The sequence below is a fragment of the Ochotona princeps genome, chromosome 4, assembly GCF_030435755.1.
Source record: "Ochotona princeps isolate mOchPri1 chromosome 4, mOchPri1.hap1, whole genome shotgun sequence".
In the NCBI taxonomy this organism is placed as follows: domain Eukaryota; kingdom Metazoa; phylum Chordata; class Mammalia; order Lagomorpha; family Ochotonidae; genus Ochotona; species Ochotona princeps.
Genome location: NC_080835.1, coordinates 50649229 through 50673713, shown reverse-complemented (window position 1 = coordinate 50673713; position 24485 = coordinate 50649229). Strand labels below are relative to the sequence as shown.

Here is a 24485-nt window from a genome sequence, read left to right as displayed (position 1 = left end):
TCTCTATGCTTTTCTGTGATTTAGTAGTTTATTCATTTTAATTTTTGAATGATATCCAGTTGTATCTATGAATCTGAGTATTGGCAAGAATAATAAAAATTTCAATAAACACTCATTTGCAGGTTTGAAATTAGGTAGAATAATTTCAATGTATTTGAACAACACAAAGGAATGTGATTTCTGGATTGCATATCAAGAGTAGGTTTAATTTAAAGAAAAGATTTCAAACTGTCTTCCAAGATAGTTATTCCATTTTACTTCTCATCAGTAATGGAGCATACGAGAGCTCCTGTTTCTCAAATTCCTTGCTAGTATTTAGGGTTGACGTTGTTGTAGAGTTAAACCATCCTAATACAGAAATGCATCGTTGTTTTAAAATGTAATCCCTGATCATTCTTTAACAATTCTCTCTGTGGGAGCTGATATTGTAACCTAGCAGGAAAGTTGCTACCTGTGAAACCATCTTGCAGCATGGGCCCTGTTTTGTGTCCTGGCTGCTCCACTTCCTAGCCATCTCTCTGCTAACGGCCTGAAAAAGACAGCTGACCCAAGTGGGAATTCTAGATTAAACTCCTTGCTCCTTGCATCGATCTGTCCTAGCCCTGGACATTGGCTGCTGTTTGGGGAGTGAATCACCAGATGCAAGGTTGAATTCTCTTTCTTTCTTTTCATAGTGATAGATGTAAAAAAAAAAAAAAAGGCAGTGTAACAAGGAGACCATAAGCTGAAGATATATTGCATTTTTTATTGAATCAATGCGCATTCTTTCTGCAGTCAATACCACAATGAAAAAAGTGAGGAAAATAGCACCCCAATGGGCTTGGCATAATGGCTCAATGGCTAAATTCACTTTGCAAGCACTAGAATCCCATATGGGTCTCAGCTCATGTTCTGGCTGCTCTGCTTCACATCCAGCTACCTGCTTATGGCCGGGAAAAGCAGAGGAGGATGACCCAAATCCTTGGGACCCTGCACCCACGTGGAAGAAGCTTTCACCTGGAAGAAGCGCCTGGCTCCTGACTTGGAATGGGCTCGGCTCATGCAGTGACCACTTGGGGAGTGAACCATTGGATGGAAGATCTTTCTCTCTGTCTCTCCTTCTCTCTGTGAATCTGATATAAATTTTTGATAAGAATAAGTAATTTTTTAAAGGTACCCTAATATACTCATGGTGGGAATGTGTATTATTGTATCCATTACTGAAGACGGTACAGAGATTCCTCAGAGATCTGAAAAAGATCTTCCCTATGACCTCCATCCTACTCCTGCAAATCTATCCAAACAAAACGAAATCAGCACAATGGAGAGTTATTTGTACTCTTATGTTCATATCTGTTCAGTTAACAATAATTAAGATAGGAAATTAACACATATAACCAAAAACTGATTACTAGATAAGAAAACGTGGTATATCTACACTATGAAATACCAGTCAGCCGCACACACAAAAAAATGAAACACAGCTCCAGTAGTTTCTGTCACAGCATAGAGCAGACCTTTGATGTTTTTCGTAATAGAGGGATCACTGTCATTTATATGTATATTGCCTTTTTTTTTTTTTTTGGCTTACTCATCTGTTGAAGGAGACTTGGGTTATTTGTGCTTGTTGACTGTTGTGAGCACAAGTATTATGAATGTTACTGCATAGCTAAGTTCTTGCTTTAAGTCATTTCGGATATTCTCTTAGGAGTAAAATTTGTAAATCGTATGGTGATGTTATGCTTAACTATTTGAGATATCATCAAACTATTTTGGGAAAAGGCACTTTAATTTTACAACTCCATCAGCAATTTATGAGAGTCACAGTATCTTCATATCCTCACCAATAGATATTATTTTCCCTTTTTAATATTTACATCATTTTATTTGAAAGGGGAAATTAGAGAGAGAGAGAGATCTTCCAATGTTTATTCCTCAAAGGTCTGGAACAACTGGGACTGAGACAAGCTGAATTCAGGAACCAAAAATTCCATCCTGGTCTCCCAAGTTGGTGGTGGTGGTCCAAGTACTTGGGCCATTTTCTCTTACCTTGTTAGGTGCATTAGGGAAGCTGGATTGAAAACAAAGCAGCTAGGGCTTCGGCCGATGCTCTGATATGGATGCCAGTGTCATAGAGGCTTAATCGCTTGCAAAATAACACCAACCTCTAACTTTTTAAAATATATTTCTTGGTGGAATTGGCGGGGGTCGGGGGGAAATGAGAGAGAGCAAGATAGAGATTAAGTATTCCATCTCCTGGTTCATTGCCCTATGAACTCCAAGGCATTCTAAAGTCAGGAGTTGCAAATCTAACCCACTTTTCGCATGTGGGTATCAAAAACTAGCAACAGTTTAGTAGCTTTTCCCTCTTCTCCAAGTGGTCAACAATTGTGTCCATATCATACTGTCTGGGATTGAGGGAGGAAAGGCTGGGAGATTTTGACCCTCAATGCCACTATGGTATGTGGAACCTGGAGCGCACAGCCTGCTGTGAGAACAATATCATGCCAGCACATAAATGCATGCTTTGGTGAGCTGTATGCTGCTGTGGTGCACCTGTCTGCCCAGCCGGGAACAGCTGGCTGCAGACGATACTGCACAGAATACAAGTCCCTCCAACTTAGCTGTGAATTTCTGCCTTGCTCTGGGTGGGTCAGAGGTTGTTTTCATATGGCAGTGGGTGGGTCTCGAGGGTCTGACCATGGACACTGGTTTAGGAAAAGGCACTCTTGCACTGTAACTGTTTCTTGCTTTTATCAGACTAGCACTGAGCATCAAGGTACACACCTACACTTGGTTCTCTTCCTACCCTCAGCAAGTGGGGCCTCCTTCCAGGCTCTGCTGCCTACAGTGAGGCAACAGATAGTGAGAACAATCCCATGGGTACCAGCCTGACAAAGTTTCAGAGCGTTCACTCATAGCACCTGGCATGGAGGCAAAGGCTCAGGGTCTTCCTAGGTAGTGGGTTTCACTGTAGTGATCTCATGCTGGATTCCATGTCTAATGATTGGACTGAATTTCCCCATTCTTCCCTAAATAAGAGGTGCTTCTCTGCACCACTGTTCTGCTAGATGTCGAGGGGGCGCTGCGGTGAGCAACTCTCTTCTTCCTCCCTTCTCCAGTGTCTTTTCTTATTACTAGGCTAAAACCATTTACTGTGTCCTCTTACATGATCTTTAACTTCTGTGATAATAATTAAGTGCATAAACAGCTGTTCAAATTGATGTTTCTCTGGTGAGATGATTGAAGAGTTTTATTACACAGTTACCATCTTTGTTGGCCTCCTCAATGTAAACTCAAGAGCATTACAAATAGAGTTAAATTTACCTCATAACAAATCATGATTTTATTCATTCTTACCACATGATCAATTATCAAATACCTTCTTTTCAACTTTTTAAATTAAAAATATATTTGATCTATTAGAAAAATGTATGAACAGCATGTAAAGCATTTAGCGAATTTTAGGTCGTTTCTTTATTCAATTAGCACTGATTAGCTTCACAAGTTTTGTCATTTAGGTTATGTGACAAATATTTTGTAATGATATTAATCATTCATTAATTCATTATCTCAGGAATAGCTTATTCAGAAGCTATCATGAGCCAGCCACCGGTGGAAAAATAACTACATCTTTTGTAGATTTTCTCTGAACTGTACTTTTACACCAAATTAGATGAAATATAATAATTTATGGTAGATGAACATCTGAGGATATTTTGGGCAATTAATCACCTAAGAAGTTCTGGTGTAAAGTGTCATTTTGCAAAACTACTTATTTCATTAAACATAATTATCCTCAATTGTTCTATATCCTCTCCTTCGAGTGAACTAATTATTATGCTAATTCTGCTATTATTCTTTAACTAAGAATACCTAGGGATCTCTCAATATAAAAATTCACACTTTGTGTTGTGAATATAGTATCTGCAAAAATATAGTATCTGCAAAGCCAGATACTATATTTGTGTGTAGTGACTAGTTTTGCCCCCAGGCAAAGGAGAGCAGTGTTACCCTCTGTATAGTATTCCCAATACAACCTCTTCCTGCTCTTACTAGCTAAAGGCCTGCATAGAATGATTTGCCACACATATTCCCAATGGAAAAATTTCAGAAAAGCTCAGCTACTTCTCTCCACTTTTATCTTGGACAACAGTGAGTCCATCTGTGCCAGGTTGTCTTCGTCTGCTTTGTCCTGCAGTCAGGAGCTCCAGGAATATATTCTCATCCTTCATGTACCTGAAGGAATTTGATGGAAATGCACTTGAAGACTGAGAGAGAGAAATGTCTTTCATTTTATGGTTCATTCGCTAAATGTACTCAAAAACTAGAATTTTGTTTTGATTTGTTTTAGTTATTATTCATCTTTTCCTATGTTATTTTTTTCATTTTTTTGTTATTTTATGATACAATTCCATATACAACTATAATCATGGAGATATTGCCTGTTAGGATGAGTATTATAGTTTAGTAGACATTTAAAAAAAAATTCTTCCAATACTACTGAATTTGAAGCTTGCACATCAACCCAATTAAGCAAAAGTTCTCTCTCTAAAGCTCTAAGATTAGCACCATATCTGTATATTTGACGATAGAGCAATGAGTGTATGTTTCAACAATTGTGAATGTCTAAATTGTTTTCATCTGTTTTCAATTTGTAGTAACAATCTCATCACAAATTTTAAATTTGTACTACTCGAAAGCAGAGTCTGCATCTTCGATTGCACTTGTATTTGCAGATGCTACAATAGTATATTGAATGTGACAGATGCTTAATTAAATTACTCTATGGAAGTTCCAGTGGAATAGGAAATAATATCTCTTCATAGGATAAGACTTCTTGTGGAAAACACATAAAGGTGGCCTTTCATTCTTACATTCTTCTCATTAAGTTGTTCTTTCCGTTGTGCACATCATTGTACAACCACAGTGACTAAAATATCTATCTTCTTGTTCTTTTTCTCCACCAAAGATTTAATGACCCTGTGCATCTCTGATGGCAGCTCTACCTAACCTGAATAGACGTAACATCCTCAGTCGCATCTGCTTAGTCTTGATGGTGTAAACAACAGGATTGAGCACTGGAGGTGTAAGAAAGTGAAGATAGGAGAGCAGCACACGACTGCGTGGAGAAGCCCGTTTCCCAAATCGATGGATCATGGACAGACCAATCATAGGTGTATAAAAGAGCAGCACAGAACAGATGTGAGAGACACATGTGTTGAGAGCTTTGAGGCGCTCTGCCTTGGAGGCAATGCTCAGCACCGTTTGGAGGATCAGGACGTAAGAGACAACAATGAGCACAGAGTCCACACCCAGTGTGGAGAGAACTACAAAGAGACCATAAGCACTGTTGATGTGGGTGTCAGCACAGGCCAACTTCATGACGTCCGGGTGCAGGCAGTAGGAGTGGGAGAGCAGGCGGTTCCAGCAGTAGGGAAGCTTCTTCAACATAATGGGGGCTGGAATGTGGAGACTGATGCTGCGTACCAGGATGGCCAGGCCCAGGGCTGCAATGCGGGGACTTGTGAGGATAGTGCCATAGCGTAGAGGATTACTGATGGCCACAAAACGGTCAAAGGCCATGGTCAGCAGCACAGAGGACTCCATGATAGAGAAAGTGTGGATGAAGAAGAGCTGGGCCAGGCACGTGTCCACCTCCACTTCTCGGAGACCCAGCATGTAAATGGTGAGCATAGTAGGTAATGTGGAAGCTGACAAGCCCAGGTCAGTCATGGCCAACATGGACAGAAAATAGTACATTGGTTGATGCAAGGAAGGCTCTACCTTTACTACCCACAGGATCAGGCTGTTTCCTGCCAGAGAGGCCACATACATGGCACACAACGGGATGGAGAGCCAGACATGCACAGCCTCAAGGCCTGGGAGGCCCGTTAGAAAGAAGAAGGTGCTGGTGTTGTTGGAGTGTGACATGAGAACCTGCAGGGGCAATATTCTAGACAGAATGGCAATCACAGGTCCTAAAATCAAATGAGTAGCTGAATCAGAATATCTACAAATCATGATTTCACAGACTCCCTGTAAGGTTTCTCTGAAAATATAATCTCACTTTAACAGGCGTTTTCTCAGTTTATAAATAAAGAGCTTTTTGAAAGGCTAGGTTATATAGTGCTGTGCAGAGTAAATCTTTGTCAGAGCACACAAGAAAATTAGCCCCCAAATCAACAATGAAAACATGGCTCAAGATAGGCATTGGGGCAGTGTGGGACCCCAGTATTCATGACACATGTTGAAAAATAAAGTAGTTCCCGGCATTATTAGCATGTCTGGTCTGAGATCAGAACTGAGGTGTCTTCTATTTCAAGCTAGTGTTTTACATTGCCTTACAATAAGTAAATAGGAATTTTGCGCATATGCCTTCTTTCATAATTAAGCAATGCAAATCAAGAGAATTCTTAATATGGTTCTTAGCCTCTCGTCCTTGTGAAGACCCAGAAACAGCTAATTATGCATGCATTTTAAGCTGGCAATTATGACTTTCAGTCCCAACAAGACTCATTTATTAAGTGGATATATGTATATGAGCTACTTGTTTAAGAAAATTATTCTTAATGCATAATTGAGCAGATTCTTTAAAGTTGTTGCAGCCCAAGGTTATACTAGAAAGAATATAGAAATTAGAAAACATATCACTTCTTGGCCTTTTGGTTAAGATCAAATGTAGAAATTAGAAAACAACATTGGTTTGTCAATGTATCAGATTTCAGATCTATTCATAACGTAATTTCCAGAACAAGACAGTAATCTGAGAAAAGAGCTACCGCCTGCTTAACATCCCCTCCCTTTGTGCTTTGACACTGTTTCATCTCTTTCCATTTCAGCTACAATTCTCTATTTAACCTGAGTTTTTATTTCAGACCACAGTGGCAGAGAACACAGTTCAAATGCTCTGCTCCTTGCCTACCAATCATGCACTTCAGAAGGAAGTTTCCCAGCAATGCAAAATGTCACAAAACAGTGACTAACAAGGAAAACTTAATTTTGACAGCTGTTCTAATCATTTATCGAGGGTATTTTTTTTCTCCAATCACATTGTTTCTCTCAATTTCTCACATTCCCTTTCGTTTGTCTTGAGACAAACAAGCTACAGTTACTCCCCCATTGAAAAGTAAATTCATATAATGGCATCTGTCACATTTTCTGCTGCAACTAAAAATTTGCAAGAGTAACTCATTGTGTGTCACTTAAATTACTTGATTGAGCATGTTCATATGACCAGCTGCAAAAGTTTTCACATCAGTTTTTCCAGACTAAGACACTTATTGAAAATTCAAGGATGCAATTTTGTCAGATTCACTTGGATCAGTAAAGGAGAATTCAAGGCCAGAAACAACTCTTTGCGCTTTGTGCTCTAAGTCTTTTGACTATAGCTGAAGACAACCACCAGCTGCTAATGAATGGCCTCAAGCTACAAAATGTGCCCTTACCCTGGAGTACAGTAAAAACTCTGGTGAGTTTTTAAAATTTCAGTGCTTGTGTGGTGACCACTTTTGATTTTCCTCTGTATTCTACTTCACTGCTTGTACATTAGATGTCTTCACTTTGATTCAATAACCAAAATGTCCTAGATACTGTTCTAGATGCAAAAATTATGTCTATGAGAAAAATGAGTCCTGATAATAAAAGGAACCTGAATCAATTTTTTAAAATGCATGAACAAAATAAAGAGATGTGGAAAAGCACATGTTTAGAACATGTCCCGAAGTCAGGGCATTGCTCTCTGAAAAGGGGACATGCAGGAACCACAGGCAGTGAGGGAGAACAAGCCAGTGGGAAATGTGTATGGATGAAAATGTGTTATACATTCTGACTCATCAGGAAAAAAGTCAAATTTTTAGTGAACAAATTAATTTGTAATCAAGTGCATGATATGGCTAAGAAAACTGATAAACATGAGAAGTAAGAGAAGACAGATCCAGTGATAACTAAGTCCTTGAAGAAAATTGTACACTACTTGAAAGGGTCGAGATGGTGGTAACTCCTTTCAGAGCTGAATATAAATAAGCCATGTAGTGGCTGTTAGAGTGTAAACCTTGGACTCATATCATGAGCAGTACATAAATGAGTAATAAATTCAAATTATTTTGGTCCAATACAAACCCTACTGATCAGGATTTCTCGAGGTGATTGTGGTCACAGAGAGATGTGACCACCACTGTGCAACATTGCTTTCTTAACAAGTGAGGACAGTGAGGTGAAGACCACTAAAATAATGCTGTGGGAGAAAGAAAAGGCTATGAACTCAAAGAAAAATGACACCCTTTGAACAAAAGTTCAATCTTCAGTTCTGACCTTTGAGAATTTTCCAGCAAGTATACTCAGGCACAAATATAGATGTTTTGATTGAGGTTTTCTAAACAGTTTTGTCACTATTCATTTGATACCAAAGTTATACCTTCATTATAAAGAAGATAATTGTTTCCTGACAACTTATGGTAAAAGTACCATTTTGTTAATAAGGTAATTTATGTGGCAATTAACTTGGCTGATGTAGGAAGTAGGATGAGCAGATTTTACTCTTTATTCATGTAAATTTCTGAATTTCTAATTGCTGATATGCAAGTATGAAATAAAATGAAGAAATTCAGGAAGATAGGCTACTAGGAATTGTGCATTCGAATGAAGTGTTAGAATGCTCTCTATAAATTCTCCATCTTGCATCCATTGTTCATGTGCCATTTCGTTAAAATTAGAGAATAGCACACATTTGCACACTTTGACACTGAAAGTTTCCTTGCTTTACTCATAGAACAGTGACTGGGTTTATGACACAAAGAGTCAGTATTCTTGACCTGCTTCTTGTAAAAGGACATAAGAAAAGACACATTGTTTTTGAATGCTTTGCATTTAGTTGCTTGTCTAAAAGAGAAATAATAGCTAGCATATATATCTGTGTGTGTATTTGTGTGTGTGAGAGAGAAAGAGATGGAGAGAAAGAAGAACTTCTTGTTAATTTTCAAAATATGCTTGTTTGCTTGTTGAGTGAAACGATTTAGTGACAAGAAGCATAATGCTGCAGTTGAAAAGGCAGGGCATCTGTTTTGGTGCTATATGCAGTATAACCTTGGACTTAAACTGGAGTTATTTCTCCAAAAATGTGAATACTATGCCATTAGTTTCTTGCTTTGTAACACTATTGCTTTTGACTAGTTAACTGATTTTGAATTACCTGTAGACCTTTAGCATCAGGAAGCAGATAAAACAAAAGGCCATGCTGGGATTTCCAAAACAAACACACACACGCTCTCTCTCTCTTCCTTCTCTCTCTTTCTCTCTCTTCTATAATTACAACAGAATTCAAAATAACAGCAGTAGAAGCCAATATGCTGCCACAACAGTAACAATAGTAAAAGGAGAATAGTAGAATATGGGCTTCATGTTCTCTATGGATTCTCTCCTTACAGTATATACATATTCATATCTGCTATACTTATAGACATTTGCCCACCAACTAAAACTGGTGAATTGCAATTCTCAAAACATACAAATCCTACTGAATTATTTCATAATGATGTAAGATAGAGGAGGCATGTTTTCCTAGAATTTTGTAAAGTCCTTAAAATGCACACGTCCTTTAATTCTTCTAGGTATACTTACTGTGTAAAATGAAAGCAACTTTTTCAAAGATGGTTCTCTGAAGATTTAGGAAGAACTCAAATTAACCTGGATCACACCGTGTTAATTAAGTCAGATCATCTTCATTTTACCTTCCGTCATGTGATAAGAAAAAGAAACTGAAATTCTTAATAAATTAGTGACTCCATGTGACATTCTATTCTTCAAATGTTTCCTCCCTTTATTTTATCCTTCTCAAGGTGGCATAAAATCAGTTTTCCTGAAGATCCAGCTCTGTGCATATCAGGACATATTTAAAGCAGAAGGGGGAATTTCACTGGTTGAACAATTTAATTGTTGCACAATTAGCTGGCTTTATTTATCATGACAACACATTTTAGGAACTTGAGGGGCTATCCAAGAGCTCCTAAATGCTGATTGAAAATGAAGAGCCTCTTTCTCAAAATGCTGTTCTTAGAGGGTCACTGATAAGAACTTTGGCAGGTCTTGTCAGCCTTTCTGCCACCAAATCCCATGCCATTGACTCCCCCACAAGAGATAACAGCTGAGAATATTTCTCTCCCTTATTAAGATTACATTGTTAGGGATTATACAATGAGGACTACTTTCACATTTTAAATAACCAATGCCCAGACATCATTCCCCAATGAACCCAATATGCACCAGGAGCTTGGGGACAACAACTAAATTTAACAATGTTGTTGTTAAGCACATTTGCCTTAGGTTGAAAATGTTTTGGCTCTGTGAGTTTTCCAGTTACTAATTATACTCATTAATAAAAAAAATCAGCCATATTGAGAGTATAAGTATCAGCTTCATAAACACCAGTGTTCAAGATGGTATATACCCCTTCTAATTACATGGGTTGTATAAACTCTTTAAGCATTTGCTCTTGCAGTTAGAATTTGGTTAAACAGCCACTAGGAAATAACGGATATCTGGTAATGCTGGCTTTGAACTGGAACTTTGTGGGTTGAATTACAGTTGTGTCACTGAATAGCTCTGGAGAAGCTGTGAATACTATTTAGCCTTTGAATCACTCAATTGCCCCATTTATGAAATTAGAATAAAGAAAGAAAATAATGCATGGAGTTATTGTGAGAATTAAATGGAATGCTCAAGTAAAATTTTAGAGCAATGTTTTTAAGTACTCTAATTATTTAATATTGTTATTTCATGATAATGTTATGAAAGCATAAAACTGTATGTGTAAATTACTTCCTATGTCTCTTTTGAAAGTACACAGTAAACATTTAATAGATTGTTATTTATTATTGTGTTCATATAGATCAACAAAGACACCTTCTGTTATTGCAAAATAAACAGAAGTTTAATAAAACAGGAGCTTGTCCTGTGGTGCAGCAGGTAAAGAGGTCACTTGTATTACCAACATCCCCTATGTGTGCTGGTTCGAGTCTTGGCTGCGCCACTTCTGATACAGCTTCCTGCCATTACACCTAGGAAGGCAGCAGTAGACAGCTCAACTTCTTGGGAGAGACTTTGGAAAAGCTCCTGTCTCCTGGTTTGGCCTGGCCAAACCCCAGCTCTTATGGCCATTATGGGAGTGGGCCAGAGGATAAAAGATTTCTCTCTGTCTCTCCCTGTCTCTGCAACACTGCCTTTCAAATAAATCAATCATTTTTTGAAATAAGTTCAATAAAATGAATCAATTTCCAACTCTGAAGATGTATCTTCCTAAACAAAAATCACAAAATTAACCCTTATGTATAATACATAGACAGTTCCTGCTTCATAAAAAAAGTCATAAAATTGTTCAACAACAGAAGTTCAATAAAGAAGGTGGTTGCACTGTGGTGCGGTGGGCAAAGTGGCCAACATCCCGTATGAGTGCTGGTTCAAGCCTTGGCTGCTCCAAGTGTATCATTATAATACAAGAAGGAAAATTCAATTTTAGATATGAGCATACTCACTTGTTAGCCCTCTGTTTATGAATACAAAAAGATAGATGACGCCAAAGCTTTTCATCTCAAAGTTGTGTAGGAATAAGAAGTGTTAAATATTTAGCACAAACTAATGAATAAATAACTTTCTCACTGTACAAGGTACATTAAATATTGTTGAAAGAACACAGTAAAAAACTGTAAATCCTTGTGAAAAAGAAAGTAAAAGGGCAGCTTCATATTGACTAGGCTTTCTACCTGAAATCCCTTGAAAAGCACAGGCAGAGAGGTCAAAAGCTCTATTACTGGAGACATAGAGGACGGATCTATCTTCAGAGGGACTGAGCTAGATCAAAATTGTGGCAACCACTGCCTAGGAATAATTTACAGAATAAAGGAGTCCAAAACTGTTCTTATATACATACTTGAATTTTTCACCAAACACTTTGCTGCAAATTTACAAGGATTGATTGCAAAATGCTTGGCAGAGAAAATCCCTGGAGGAAAAAATAAAGAGGTAGGTTGAAGGGAGTCTAGAGTTCTTACAGCATTATGACACCTCAATAACTTCACATGGATGAAGATCTCCTGGATTCCTTAGATGTGAACCTGAAATATGCTGGGTGATTGAAAAACATAAGTACGTGTAAGGCCCCAAATTTCAATGTTGTATCCCACCTTGAAATAAACTGGTCTAAATGACTTATAAAAGTACTTGAGTTTCAGTTAAAACAGTAGTTGTGCCTTAATTTGCAAATGTGTTTCCAACAGGAGTTTGAATTAATAATTTTGAAAATAAGGGAGATGAATCGATAAGAAAATAAGTTTCAAAAATAAAGGGATCCAGATTTCTCTCTGCTAGGAAGAGATTGTAATAATTGATACAAGAAAAAATATTTCAACTTGTAATTCTTACCTATTAATTTTCATCATAATTAAAAAAAATAAGTAAATAAGTGTATGTTCAAATCAGGAAGATCACCTTAGAACAAGCAGGTTAAATGCAATTTCTCACATTGAGAGGAAATGATACCAGATCGACCTATGCTAAGGAACACAGAGTGCTATATGCATTTCATGTGATAAGAAACACAAATTTCTTATTTAATAATAAATTTACCTAGAAATTACAGTATATACTTAAAATGAAATACTTAACAATAAAAACAAGTAGCGTAAGAAGCACATAGATTGGGCCTGGCGGCGTGGCCTAGTGGCTAAAGTCCTCACCTTGAACTCCCCAGGATCCCATGTGGGCGCTGGTTCTAATCCCGGCAGCTCCACTTCCCATCCAGCTCCCTGCTTGTGGCCTGGGAAAGCAGTGGAGGACGGCCCAAGGCTTTGGGACACTGCACCCACGTGGGAGACCCGGAAGAGGTTCCTGGTTCCCGGCTTCGGATTGGCGCGCACTGGCCCGTTGCGGCTCACTTGGGGAGTGAAATATCGGACAGAAGATCTTCCTCTCTGTCTCTCTTCCTCTCTGTATATCCGGCTTTCCAATAATAATAAATCTTAAAAAAAAAAAAAAAAAAGAAGCACATAGATTGATCTCTGTTCAGTCCTGTAAGTGAAAGAATAAGATCCAAAGAAAAAAAGAGCATTTTAATTTTATAAATATATGAATTTAAATAACATTGCAGTGCATTAAAAGAAATTTTTGCAGTGTTTGAGATGTTTTGAGTGGGGAATGGTATCATAGTCTCAGAAAGAGCCACAGAAACTTCTGGAAGTGATTGAGATATCCATTGTACTGGTTATGATTACAATGTCATGGATGGAAGAAAATGTTGACTTTATTATAAATCATTCAGTGTAAATATACACCTTTGTAACAAAGAAACATATCTCAACAAATGTGTCAAAAGAAAATATACTTACATGAGGTATTTTGAGAATATAAAGGAAGGGTCTGTGAGTCCAAGGGTAGTAACAAATGTTATCCTTGATGTGCTAACCTAGCCCTGTACATGTGTGTGAGAGGGAGAGAGAGGAGCAGTCATTGCAGGGAAGTTACAAGATGAACAAAATAGTCAGGTGTTAGAAATGGTAAAGCATTCATGGAACACATCTTGTATTTTTATATTTTTGGAGTGCAAAACTAAGACAAGATCTTTTGTTCAGAGATGAGGTCAAATCAAGGTGGGTATTATTCCCCATGCTTTAGGATTATATCATTCTAGTCTCCAGTTAAAGCTTTCTAACTCAGTGAAGTGTTTTATTTTTTGTGTGCTTTGCATAGCAGGTGACTAAGTGTAGTTAATCAATACACTTGTTCAACAAACATATATTCAGAGGGCAAATCAAACATGGGTAACATATTACTTTTTATTTGCATCATAAATTACTAAGTAACTTTGTAACAAAATCTGACTCAGTATTTCAGCAATTAAGTGATGAACGTTATTGAATTATCTATTGTTATATTTTAATAGAGCTGTTTTATGAGCAAAGTTAGCTGAAAGTTAAATTTAGAAATAAGCGATTATGTCAGAGTGAATAAATTGATTTCTCCAGCTCTAACTTATCTATGACAGACTAGCCATTTCTCATAAAACAGACTGTTAGGGCATGTTTTTAACTTATTTTATTTTATCTTCCCTAGAGTACTGAGGGGAAATTGAATTGCATATGGAGTCTATCATGGGAAAGGAAGAGTATCCCGACAGTGCATGTGGTCTCAGTATTTCCCATGTACTTATTAGAAGATGAGAAGTCGTGATCAAACTTTCTTCAAAGAGCTAGAGAATACCAGAGTTTCTGTCTACATTTGGTTTATTCTAGAATATTAAATATTGAGCTGAAGAGTGCTTCTGTTGTGAGATACCACATTGCAATAACTAAAACTTACATGTTTTTATTATTTTGTGTATTTATTTGAGAGGTTGAAATCAGAGAAGATGAGTCATAATAGATAGATAGATGATAGATAACAGATATATAGACAAATTATAAAAAAGAAGTGAAAGATTGCAAAAGAGCTCTCATGCTTTGGATCACTTCCAAATTTCCACAACAGTCTAGGAAGGTGGGGTTTAAACCTGCAAAGACAACAGACTCAATGCAGAACTCCTAGGCTTGAGTAAGGGATTCAACTATTTGACCCATAATCTACTGCCTCCCAGAGCGGACATTAGGAGTAAAATGGAATTGGGAACATAACTGAAATGTGAACTCTGGTACTATATGTGAGTATCCCAAATGGCATATTATACTGCTGGCCAAATATTTCCCCTATGTTTTTAAGTGCATTCCTAATTTTTAAATTTCATTTATTGTTACATTAGAGGAGGCAAAGGGAAAAAAAAAGCAAAAGGAAAGAGAGGCAGAGAGAACTCTAATCAACTGTTTCACTTTCCAATTGCCTGTAAGAGCCAGTGCCTATTGTCTACACATGTCCTAAACTAGATTAGTGGGATCCAGGTCACCTGTATGCATCAGAAATGGTGACTCTGTTATGTGAACTCCCACTGCTGCCTCCTAACCCATGTATTTAGCAAAAAGCTGGAGTCAGAGCAAGTGCAACGACCAGTATGAGCATAAGGTGATTGGGGCGATGGATGGTGGCAGACCCTGTACTGGCAAACTCACACAAGAATCTGGTTTGGAATCATCTCAGATGAAGTTTCTTTGGAGATCCCTCCAACTGAACTGCTGATCTCAGAGCCCCAAACATGAAGAGACTATGTCAGCCACTGGATTCTGAACAGGTTTCGTTGCAACTGGAATGCCAAGATTGGCAGCAATTCAGACCTGTTGAACTATCAAAACTGCTTGAGCAGGACCCTCAGAGCATGCCTCACATCTGGGACCTGGGGTGGGTGGGAGGCTGGGTGGGACTTTTCCCTTTGTTTCTCCCCTGACCCCAGATACAGGGGGAAAAATGATGATATTACTGTGAAAACAATGGTATTACCCACTTTCCTGTAGCCCTTGACCCTTTGCACCCTAATCAACCAAGTAAGATTATCAAAAAATAAGAAATTGGAGTCAGGAATCAGAACAGGGAACAACTCAGCTGCTCTGATGAAGCCCACAGGTGTCAAATGATAAGCAAAACACCTATTTTGCACATTTATAATTTTTGAAGTAATTTTAGTTTATACTTTCCAGAAAAGCATACTACTATCATTATTAAAATAAAAAAAACTTTATTTTAAATATCTGCCAGATTAACTGAAAGAACAACCATGTGAGAGCATTTTGCATCAAATTTTGTGTTTAGGATTTTTCGTTGTCTTGGATGTCACTGAATCATATTCTAATAATCCTGCTTTTACATGTTGCAGATGTTCTCTGTTTTCTTAAGAGAGTGTAAGTTTTTTCTATAATAATTAAATCTTTCAAAGTTGAAGTGCAGAGACTAGATGTTGCCAAACAAGGACCATGGTATTCTCTATTGGACAGTGACAGTTCTGATGTGTGGAGAGACAAGTCTATGGAAGTTACACTTGTTCTCTGGGATGACAGTAGACTAAGTAACATTCTTGGTATTACCAACAATATTTTATCCTCATGACTCAAACTTTTGGGGGAAGAAGTGCTTTTAGAATGCATACCCGAATCTTTGAGATTTTAACACTGTAGACAATTGGGTTGAGCATTGGAGGCATAAGGAAGTGTAAATAAGAGAGGAGCATGTATATTTGAGGCGGGAGCTTCTTTTTCCAGAAATGATGAATCATGGACAGGCTAACTAGTGGAGTATAAAGCAGCAGTACAGCACAGATGTGGGAAAAGCACTTGTTGAAAGCCTTGAGTCGCTCAGCATTGGAAGCGATGTTCAGCACTGTCCTCAGGACCAGGACATAGGAGAGGAAAATGAGCACAGCATCCAGCCCAAGTGTGGAGAGCATTACAAAGAGCCCAAGGCCACTGTTTATGAGGGTGCTGGATGTGGACGGTCTCAGAACATCAGGATGGACACAGTAGCAATGAGACAGAGCATTTACATGCTTGAACTGCGGTCTTCCGAGGAGCACCGGCAGGGGCAGGTGGAGGGCAGCACTGCAGGGCACGATGGCCAGCCCAATGGCTCCATTGAGCTTGGATGTGAGGATGGTGGCATAGCGCAAGGGTTCTCTGATAGCCACACAGCGGTCAAATGCCATAGCCAACAGAACAGCTGATTCAGTGACTGAGAAAGTGTGGATGAAGAAGAGCTGTACAAAGAAGGCTGTAGCCCTTGTTTTCTTGTGGCCCAGGAGGAAGTCGGCCACCAATAAAGGCAGAGTGGAAGCTGAGAGGCCCAAGTCTGCCATTAAAAGCATGGAGAGAAAGAGGTACATGGGTGTGTGGAAGCTTGGCACTGACTTGACGATGGGCATTACTGTGATATTGCCCAGCATGGAAAGAACATAGATGGAGCATATAGGAATGGCTGAATGGCTGTCCATTAGTGAGCAGTCTCCAGTCCTGGGAGATCCATCAGTATGAAGAAGAAGCTGCTGACATTACTATCTTTAGAGATTGTCATAGTTCTGGGAAGGGATTCATCTAGGAAAAAAATGTAAAGAAATCAAAAGGCTATTTTTTTCTCTCAAAAAAATTCCTGTCATTTTATCTTACGTGTTTTATGTATACCTCTTGCATAAGGGGTCATACAGTCCTTCTTTTTACTTTACTGAATCCCACTCTTCAAAGATTTCTAAGATGAGAAACAAACAAACAGAAAAAACTTAAACCCTGACTCTCAGTGGTTTGCCATATATTTAAGATTATATTTGTGCCATCAAAATAAAAGAAACTTGGGCCATTATTGGACCACCGTGGGTTAGGCTACTGCTTCGGATGTCGGCCTCCCGTTTTAAAATGCCGGCTTGAGCTCTGCTTGCTCCATTTCTGATTTAGCTCCCAGCTAATGCACATGAAAAACAAGCAGAAATTGTGCACATACTTGGACCCCTGCACACACTTATGAGGCCAAGGTGGAGTTCTGAGATTCTGGCTTCAGCTTTGCACAGTTATAGCCATTGCAACCATTTGAGGAGTGAACCAACAGGTAGAATTCCATTTTCCCCATTTTTTTATCTCTCTGCCTTTAAATACAATGCATCTTTCCTAAATAAGAACAGCTATTTTTTATTTTGAAAATATTTCAATTCTTAAATAACTACAAAGGAAAATCCCATGTTAATATAAGAATCCCATGCATGAGCCAGACTATTTTTAATACCAGAGTACAGGCATTTCTGAAGAAACTAAAATAAACTTATTGTGTTTTATGTGTTCTTAGGAGTTAGAGTGAAGAATGTAAGTACAGAAAACGGAAAACTGATTCCGAACTGAATGACAGAAAAAACAAAAACCAAAACATGACTGAAAGACATCAGAGGTGTGTTGTGGTATATCAGGTGAAGCCACTGCTTATAATGTCAACACCCATAAGGCTGCCTGGTTTATATCCTGGATCTTCCACTTCAAACCCAGTTCCCAGTTAAGGCCTTGGCAAAGCATCAGATGATGTCCCAAGTGTTTGAGGCTTCTGCACCCACATGGTAGACTTAGAAGATGCTTCTGGTTTCTGGCTTTGACTTGGCCCAGTTCTGGCTGTTGTAGCCACCCGAGGAGTGAACCAGTGGATAGGGGTGTGTGTGTGTGTGTGTGTGTAAGTGTGTCCTTCTTTCTCTGTACCTCTGACTTTCAAAATGAATAATACATAAGTCTTTATTAAAAAGACCTTAAACAAGGATTTGGAATTGATATGTGTGCTTACTTGATTTAAATTCTCTCTTAATCTTTACACAAAGTACAGCCTAAAGGTGTTGGATACCTTGTATACATACATATGTGAGGAATAAAGTAAAGACTAGTCAATATTTACCATTGGAAATTAAATACGTGACAGGTGGCATAAGACTAACTGGCATTTAACAATTTAGTTGAGATTCTAACCAACTATTTTGACCTAATTCCTAAAGCAAATCAGTTCCTGAAGAATGGCAAGACTAGAAAACCCAATAATTTTATCTTAGGAAACAAAGTCTAAGAGGTGTGAGACAGATGGTGAGCAAATTGTGAGGAAAAGGCCTGGGGTCGATTTTGAAGTATTTGTTATGACTCCACATTCTATAATTCATTCAGAAAACAGAACCTGAGACTCATGGGACTTAAGGCTCTCTCCTTAGGTACGAGCCTGTCCAGGAATACAGATGTACCCAGTGGCACCATAAATGGAAGCTTCCATCTGCCCAGGGGGAAAAGATACCAGAAATATGAGACTGGATGGCAAAGGCAAGGACATTTGAGATGCAGGGAATTACCTGAGCCAGGAAGGCAAGAAAGAAAAATGAACAGCCTCTGTATTACTATGCAGTTGGTAACTAATTTCTTCGGTGAAATTCAAAGCTGTGCTATTTTCTAGCCTAATTATAACATGAACATGGTTGTTAGGTTATTGGAATTTCACTTTATTTAATGTGGAAATGCTTAGTTTAAGAACTTAGCAGAAGAACCAAGCAGAACTTAGAATCATGCACGTGTGGCTGACGTGCCTGGCTGTTTCTCATAGTTCTCTCCATTTCTGGTGTGAGCAGATGGGGGAATATTTCTCCAACCATGAACCTTGGCAAGATGTTTCTGTCACAGAGTGAGCAGTGAAACCACATCTTCATTTGAGCTTTGCTAGAAAAAGACTCCTAAAGAGCATATGCTACTTTTTAAAGTTTTTCACTCAACCCCTGCTGCAATGACTGTAAATAGCATCCCTAAAACAATAAACCTTATGTCTGCCCAGAAAGCAACTTATTTATCTGTGACACCTAAGGTCCTTTCTGTAAAATTGTCTGTGTTAACTGAGTCAGTGTTGGAAGTCCTTGCTAAAAACTGTCAACATTTTAGTTGTGTTAAACCATCCCAGCATGCATTCTTATCTGACAAATGAGCCACCTGGATACTTCCTATAATCTTATATTCTATAAAGCCAAGAACACATTGTGTATCTTACATTCAATTATTTACTACTGAGTAAGGAGCATCATTAGTCCTTTCAGACTAATTTACAGGAAGTTAACACAAGCACAACATAAAATGCAGATTTGCTAAAATGGCAGGAATTCTCAAGAAGTGGAAGCCAGGAAACCTCTTTAAACATGGGTCAAAGTTTGTAGGGCATATTATCTTCTGCATAATGCTCCCTTTACAGTGTTCTTCCCAACAGTATAAGCTCTGAGTGGATGACACTTTATAGAATAAGTGTATTTTTAAATGACAAATACATGTATTAGTGTAAACATTTTTTTTATTTGGACACATGTTCTAAGGTGAAATGTGTTTACAAATTCAGAATGACTAGATAGTTTCAACAGTAGCATACTATTGTACTGAATTGAGCCTGTATAGATCATTCATTTGCAGTGTCATCTGAATTATCCAATTTAACAGAAGACATGGACTAAACTGAAGCTCATGTATGCCTTATAAGAAAGATATATGTTGTAATATTAACAATTTAGCAATATTTTGTGACTTGTAAGGGTTAAGTGGTCATATTTCCAAAGCTGCAAACGTAAGGGCTCTGCCCAAAAGCAAATCAGACATGTATCTACATCCATGGATCTAATAGTAACAATAATGGGAAAACGTTTCCTCTTATTGGTGTATTAGAAATAATATTCCTATCTTGAGTCCTAGTGTCAGTCATACCAATCCCTGCAATATTTTTTCTTAAACTCTCTGCTAGAATTGATAATAGCAGCTTTATTTCATCCAAATATACTAGAAAAAACTTTCTGCCAACAAACCAGACTGTTGCAATCTACATTGATTAACAGGATGTCATAATTTATTTGGCACGGAGAACTGCAAACAGGCAATAAGCAGACTGTAATATGTGGACAGAACTGGATTGATAAATAATCATGGTAGAAAGTCTGATGGAGGTTTTGTTTTACAGAAAGCAAAAGAGAAAATCAAAAGTTATGCTTTATAACACAAAGACAGAAGAAAAGTGTCTGAGATGAAAGTCAGTTGTAAACGAAGATTCACAAGATAAACTTAAGCAGTAGTTATAAACTTAAACTATATAAACCACAGTTTGTGCAATTTATAACACTACATGTTGTGGGCTGTGGAGCTGATTTACATTGCTTTAGCTGAGCACTCAGGAATCAGGCCTAAGGCAGTAGCACCTGGCCTTTGCAGACTCATTGACGTCCTATTGTCCTGTTAATGGACTTGGGGGGAAGAGGAGATAATATGTAATAAGGAGGCTTTGGAGCAGATGGCTCCCAGCACTTCTACCACCACCATGGTCTCCGTGTGCTTTTCACTTGGACATTCCCCGTGCCTACTATGCCAGCTCAGCGGAAGAATTCTAATCTGTCCAGGCATTTTCATTATTGTGAGACTGGCTTTTTACACAATGTGAACTTGGAGGTTAATGTCAATGATAATGTCTTACAAAAGGGCCTTCTATTATTCCTACTGTTTTGGGTGTCCCCATTGACCTTATGCTAATCAAGGGACCTGTGTTTAGGGTTTCATCCTTTCCTTAATCTTTAGGTTCTCCTTTTCTTTGTAATACAAGATTAGGTTAGAATAAGAATTGTAGCAGGAATTCCTATTGTTTTTGGATAAAGCAGATGGCATGGTTGTCCTTAGAAACACCCACTTGACCATGACGTGGAAAGTCTGAGCCAGAGTTTAACTGATTCTGTATAAATAAAGCGGACAGCTTTATTGCCGTGTCCACTATCATCATGGAATCCTAGTGGTCCGTCTCTTTCTTTCTTTACGCCGACTCCACGCACACTTCGCGAGTTCAGAACCTCGGCTGGAGCTGGACTCCGGCAACTACAATTTCCAAGGAAATTTCACTTCTTGGTTACCTCTATATATTATAAGGGGTTTAAAAAGGTCATGGGATGTGCAATTAGAAGATCATCACAATACAAACTTTTAAAAATTTTGCTTAAATGTTTCATAATAGCCACATTCTATAGCTATTTGAAGACTCCTAACACAGATGTGAAGCAAGAATTGGATTTGTGACCATTTAGTTTTGCATTCATTTGCCAAAGTTTACGGGATCACTGTGGCTTAGAACTCTTCTGATGCTTTTTTTGATACAGAGCTTCAGGATTTTGTCTCGAATCTGCTTGGTTTTCACCACATACACGATAGGGTTCATCACAGGAGGAATGAGGAAATGCATGTTGGCGATGGCCACATAGATGTGTGAAGGAAGTCTTGGACCAAAGCGGTGTAGCATGGACAGACAGATCATGGGTGTGAAGAATAGGATCACAGCACACAGGTGGGAGATGCAGGTGTTAAGAGCCTTGAGACGCCCACCACCAGATTCTATGCCCAGGACAGTTTTCAGGATCAACACATATGAAAGGACAATGAGGATAAAATCGAGTCCCATAGTGGACAGCAGCACAAAGAGTCCAAAGGCACTATTGATCCTAATATTGGAGCAGGATAGCCTGATGATGTCAGGATGTAGACAATAAGAATGAGAAAGAACATTGGAGCGACAGAACCGCAACCTCTTCAAGAGGATAGGGAGGGGCACCTGCACAGTCAATGTTCGGAAAACAATAGCCAAACCTATTTTGGCAATTATGTGACTCGTGAGGATGGAAGAATAATGCAGTGGACGAGAAATGGCCACATATCGGTCAAAAGCCATTGCCAAGATGATGGCTGACTCCAAAACCTGGAAACTATGAATAAAGAACATCTGGGTGAAGCAAGCCAAAAAGGTCAGCTCTCGAGCATCCAGCCAGAAGATCCTCAACATGGTGGGGAAAGTGGAAAGGGACAGACCCAGGTCAGAAGCAGCTAGCATGGCCAAGAAGAGGTACATAGGCATATGGAGGGCTGGCTCCTGCCAGATAACGGTCATGATGGTCATATTGCCCACCAAGGTCATGAAGAACATGGTACAGAAGGGTATAGAAATCCAGACGTGCCCAGACTCCAGCCCAGGGATACCCGTCACCAGGAAGGTGGAGAAGAGGAAGCTGGTACTGTTAGCAGGAGTCATGATGTCAGGGATGCATGTCTTTCCTGGCAGTAAATGTGTTGTGCCTGGAAGAGATGTTGTAATTTGACTTAAACCTTTATCTGACTGCACATCATTACGTTAATATGAGGTTATAATGTTTCCCAACCTAGCACAGTTTAGTTCCCAGCATAGCATAGTTTCCCAACATAGTTCCCAGCATAGCTCCCAGCATAGCATAGTTTCTTGGTTAAATCCCCTTGGTTGTGTGCTTTATAGAAGAGAAAATTTTAACATTATACCCCTTATATTTAATTTGCCTGAGTCATTTAATTGCTCATTTAATTTTTAAAATTAAAATTCTAATATATATTCTATAATAATTTAGATATAATATTCCCACTATATCTGTGTCTGGATCTCTGTTCTTTCAATTACGTGCAGTTAACCTTTTTTGTTTATACTGTTAAGTGTGAAATTCTAAAAACAATTCATGACTTTTAGGTCTTGCAGTACTGTGAGTGGTATGATGCAATGTTACATTGGTCTGGTCTGTCCTTCTGGGGACATTCTATATGAACCTTCCTTTTCCCAATCACCTGTTTTCTTGCTTGTCAGATTAATTATTACACAGAAATGTCCCAAAGTACAGGAGTAGCTCTATTAACAACTTGAATATGCCAAAGAGAAACCTTACAATGCTACTCTTAAGTGAAAAACCTGAAGTTTCTCAACTGGTTAAAGCAAGGTGCATTGCTGAGGTTGCTAAGATGATGGCAAGGGCAAACTTCTTCATGAAATAGGAAAGAAAAAATAAATCTATGCTAGTTTTGCTACTGCACCTAGAACTGCGGAAATTATAACCACAGTGATAAGTTATTTAAGATGTAAAAGCTATTATATTTACAATTGGTGTGTATGTATAAGAAAAAACATGTATTAAACAGCATCAGTACTATTCATGATTTCAGGCATTCCCAAGGGTTCTGAAAGCATCCTTAGTTAAGCTACTACAGAGTTCATGTAAATGTTGATACAAATTCATAGCTGTTAATATAACTACAGTAGTGAATAATGGCAAGGGATTTTTCTTGCTGCAATTGTAAGTAGTTATTGATTTAGGTCAATATTGGCATGAATATTTTAGAACTATTCAATACATTTAATTTTTACATTTACCTTTAAACTGAATTTAGTGATATAGTGAAGATGTAAGCCACAATTTTTAGATACTTCTAACAATAAGAAACCTGACAAATGTTCAACTACAATTTACAATATGAAAGCGGTAAGACCATTTTCATGCCTTAGATGACCAAAAGTTATTCTTTATGAAAAGCAACTAAGTTATCCTAAATGTTCCTCTGATGCACAGAGTATTTTCCAGTTACTCCTGTTTAAATGATATACTTGGTATGAAGATTATCAGAGAAAACCAACAGTGATAATAACAGCAGAAATAATAGAAGATTTTCCTTTAATGTCGTATTGCCTTCCAGTGGGATTGTGGGGAAGACTGATAAGGATCTTATCTCCTTGTCTGCCTTCATTTTATCATGTTATTCAATTTCTCATGATCTCAGTCCATATTAATTTACATGAGACTTTAAGACCAAAAACTTTTAGCCTAGTGGCTAAAATCCTCGGCTTGAATGTACCAGGATCCCATATAAGCACTAGTTGTATCCTGACCATTCCACTTCCCTTCCAGTACCCTGCTTGTGGCCTGGGAAAGCAGTCCAGGCCTCCCCAAACCTTGGGACCCTGCACCCACCTGGAAGACCTGGAAGAAACTCCTGGCTCCTGGCTTCAGATCGGCTCAGTTCCAGTTGTTGTGGGCACTTGGGAAACAAACCAGAGGAGGAAAATCTTTCTCTCTGACTCTCCTTCTCTCTGCAAATCTGACTTTTCAATAAAAATAAATAGATCTTAAAAAAAAGAAAAAATAGATAAGGGCTACTGAAAATCTACATTTTATTCTTGAAAATAGGTTTAGTCTCAGAAGCTTTATTGATAGTTTTAAATTGCAAATTTTGCTTTGAAAGGTTAAGAAGGAGGAA

At 38.3% G+C, this 24485-nt stretch overlaps 3 protein-coding genes across 3 annotated transcripts; all 3 read right to left on the bottom strand.

Annotated features, from left to right (window-relative positions):
- Positions 1-4953: 4953 nt before the first annotated feature.
- On the bottom strand, positions 4954-5913 carry LOC131480080 (olfactory receptor 51G2-like). Its single transcript, XM_058662492.1, has one exon. It carries the CDS (start codon positions 5911-5913, stop codon positions 4954-4956), a length of 960 nt encoding a protein of 319 aa, XP_058518475.1.
- A 10081-nt stretch (positions 5914-15994) lies between these two features.
- On the bottom strand, positions 15995-16950 carry LOC101519139 (olfactory receptor 51G2-like). The gene is given in 2 exon segments (XM_058662291.1): positions 15995-16861; positions 16864-16950. Coding segments are annotated over 2 exon segments (954 nt in total).
- Positions 16951-21480: 4530 nt separating this feature from the next.
- Positions 21481-22467, bottom strand: LOC101519373 (olfactory receptor 51G2-like). The gene has a single exon (XM_012928311.2). It carries the CDS (start codon positions 22465-22467, stop codon positions 21481-21483), a length of 987 nt encoding a protein of 328 aa, XP_012783765.2.
- Between the last annotated feature and the right edge of the window lie 2018 nt (positions 22468-24485).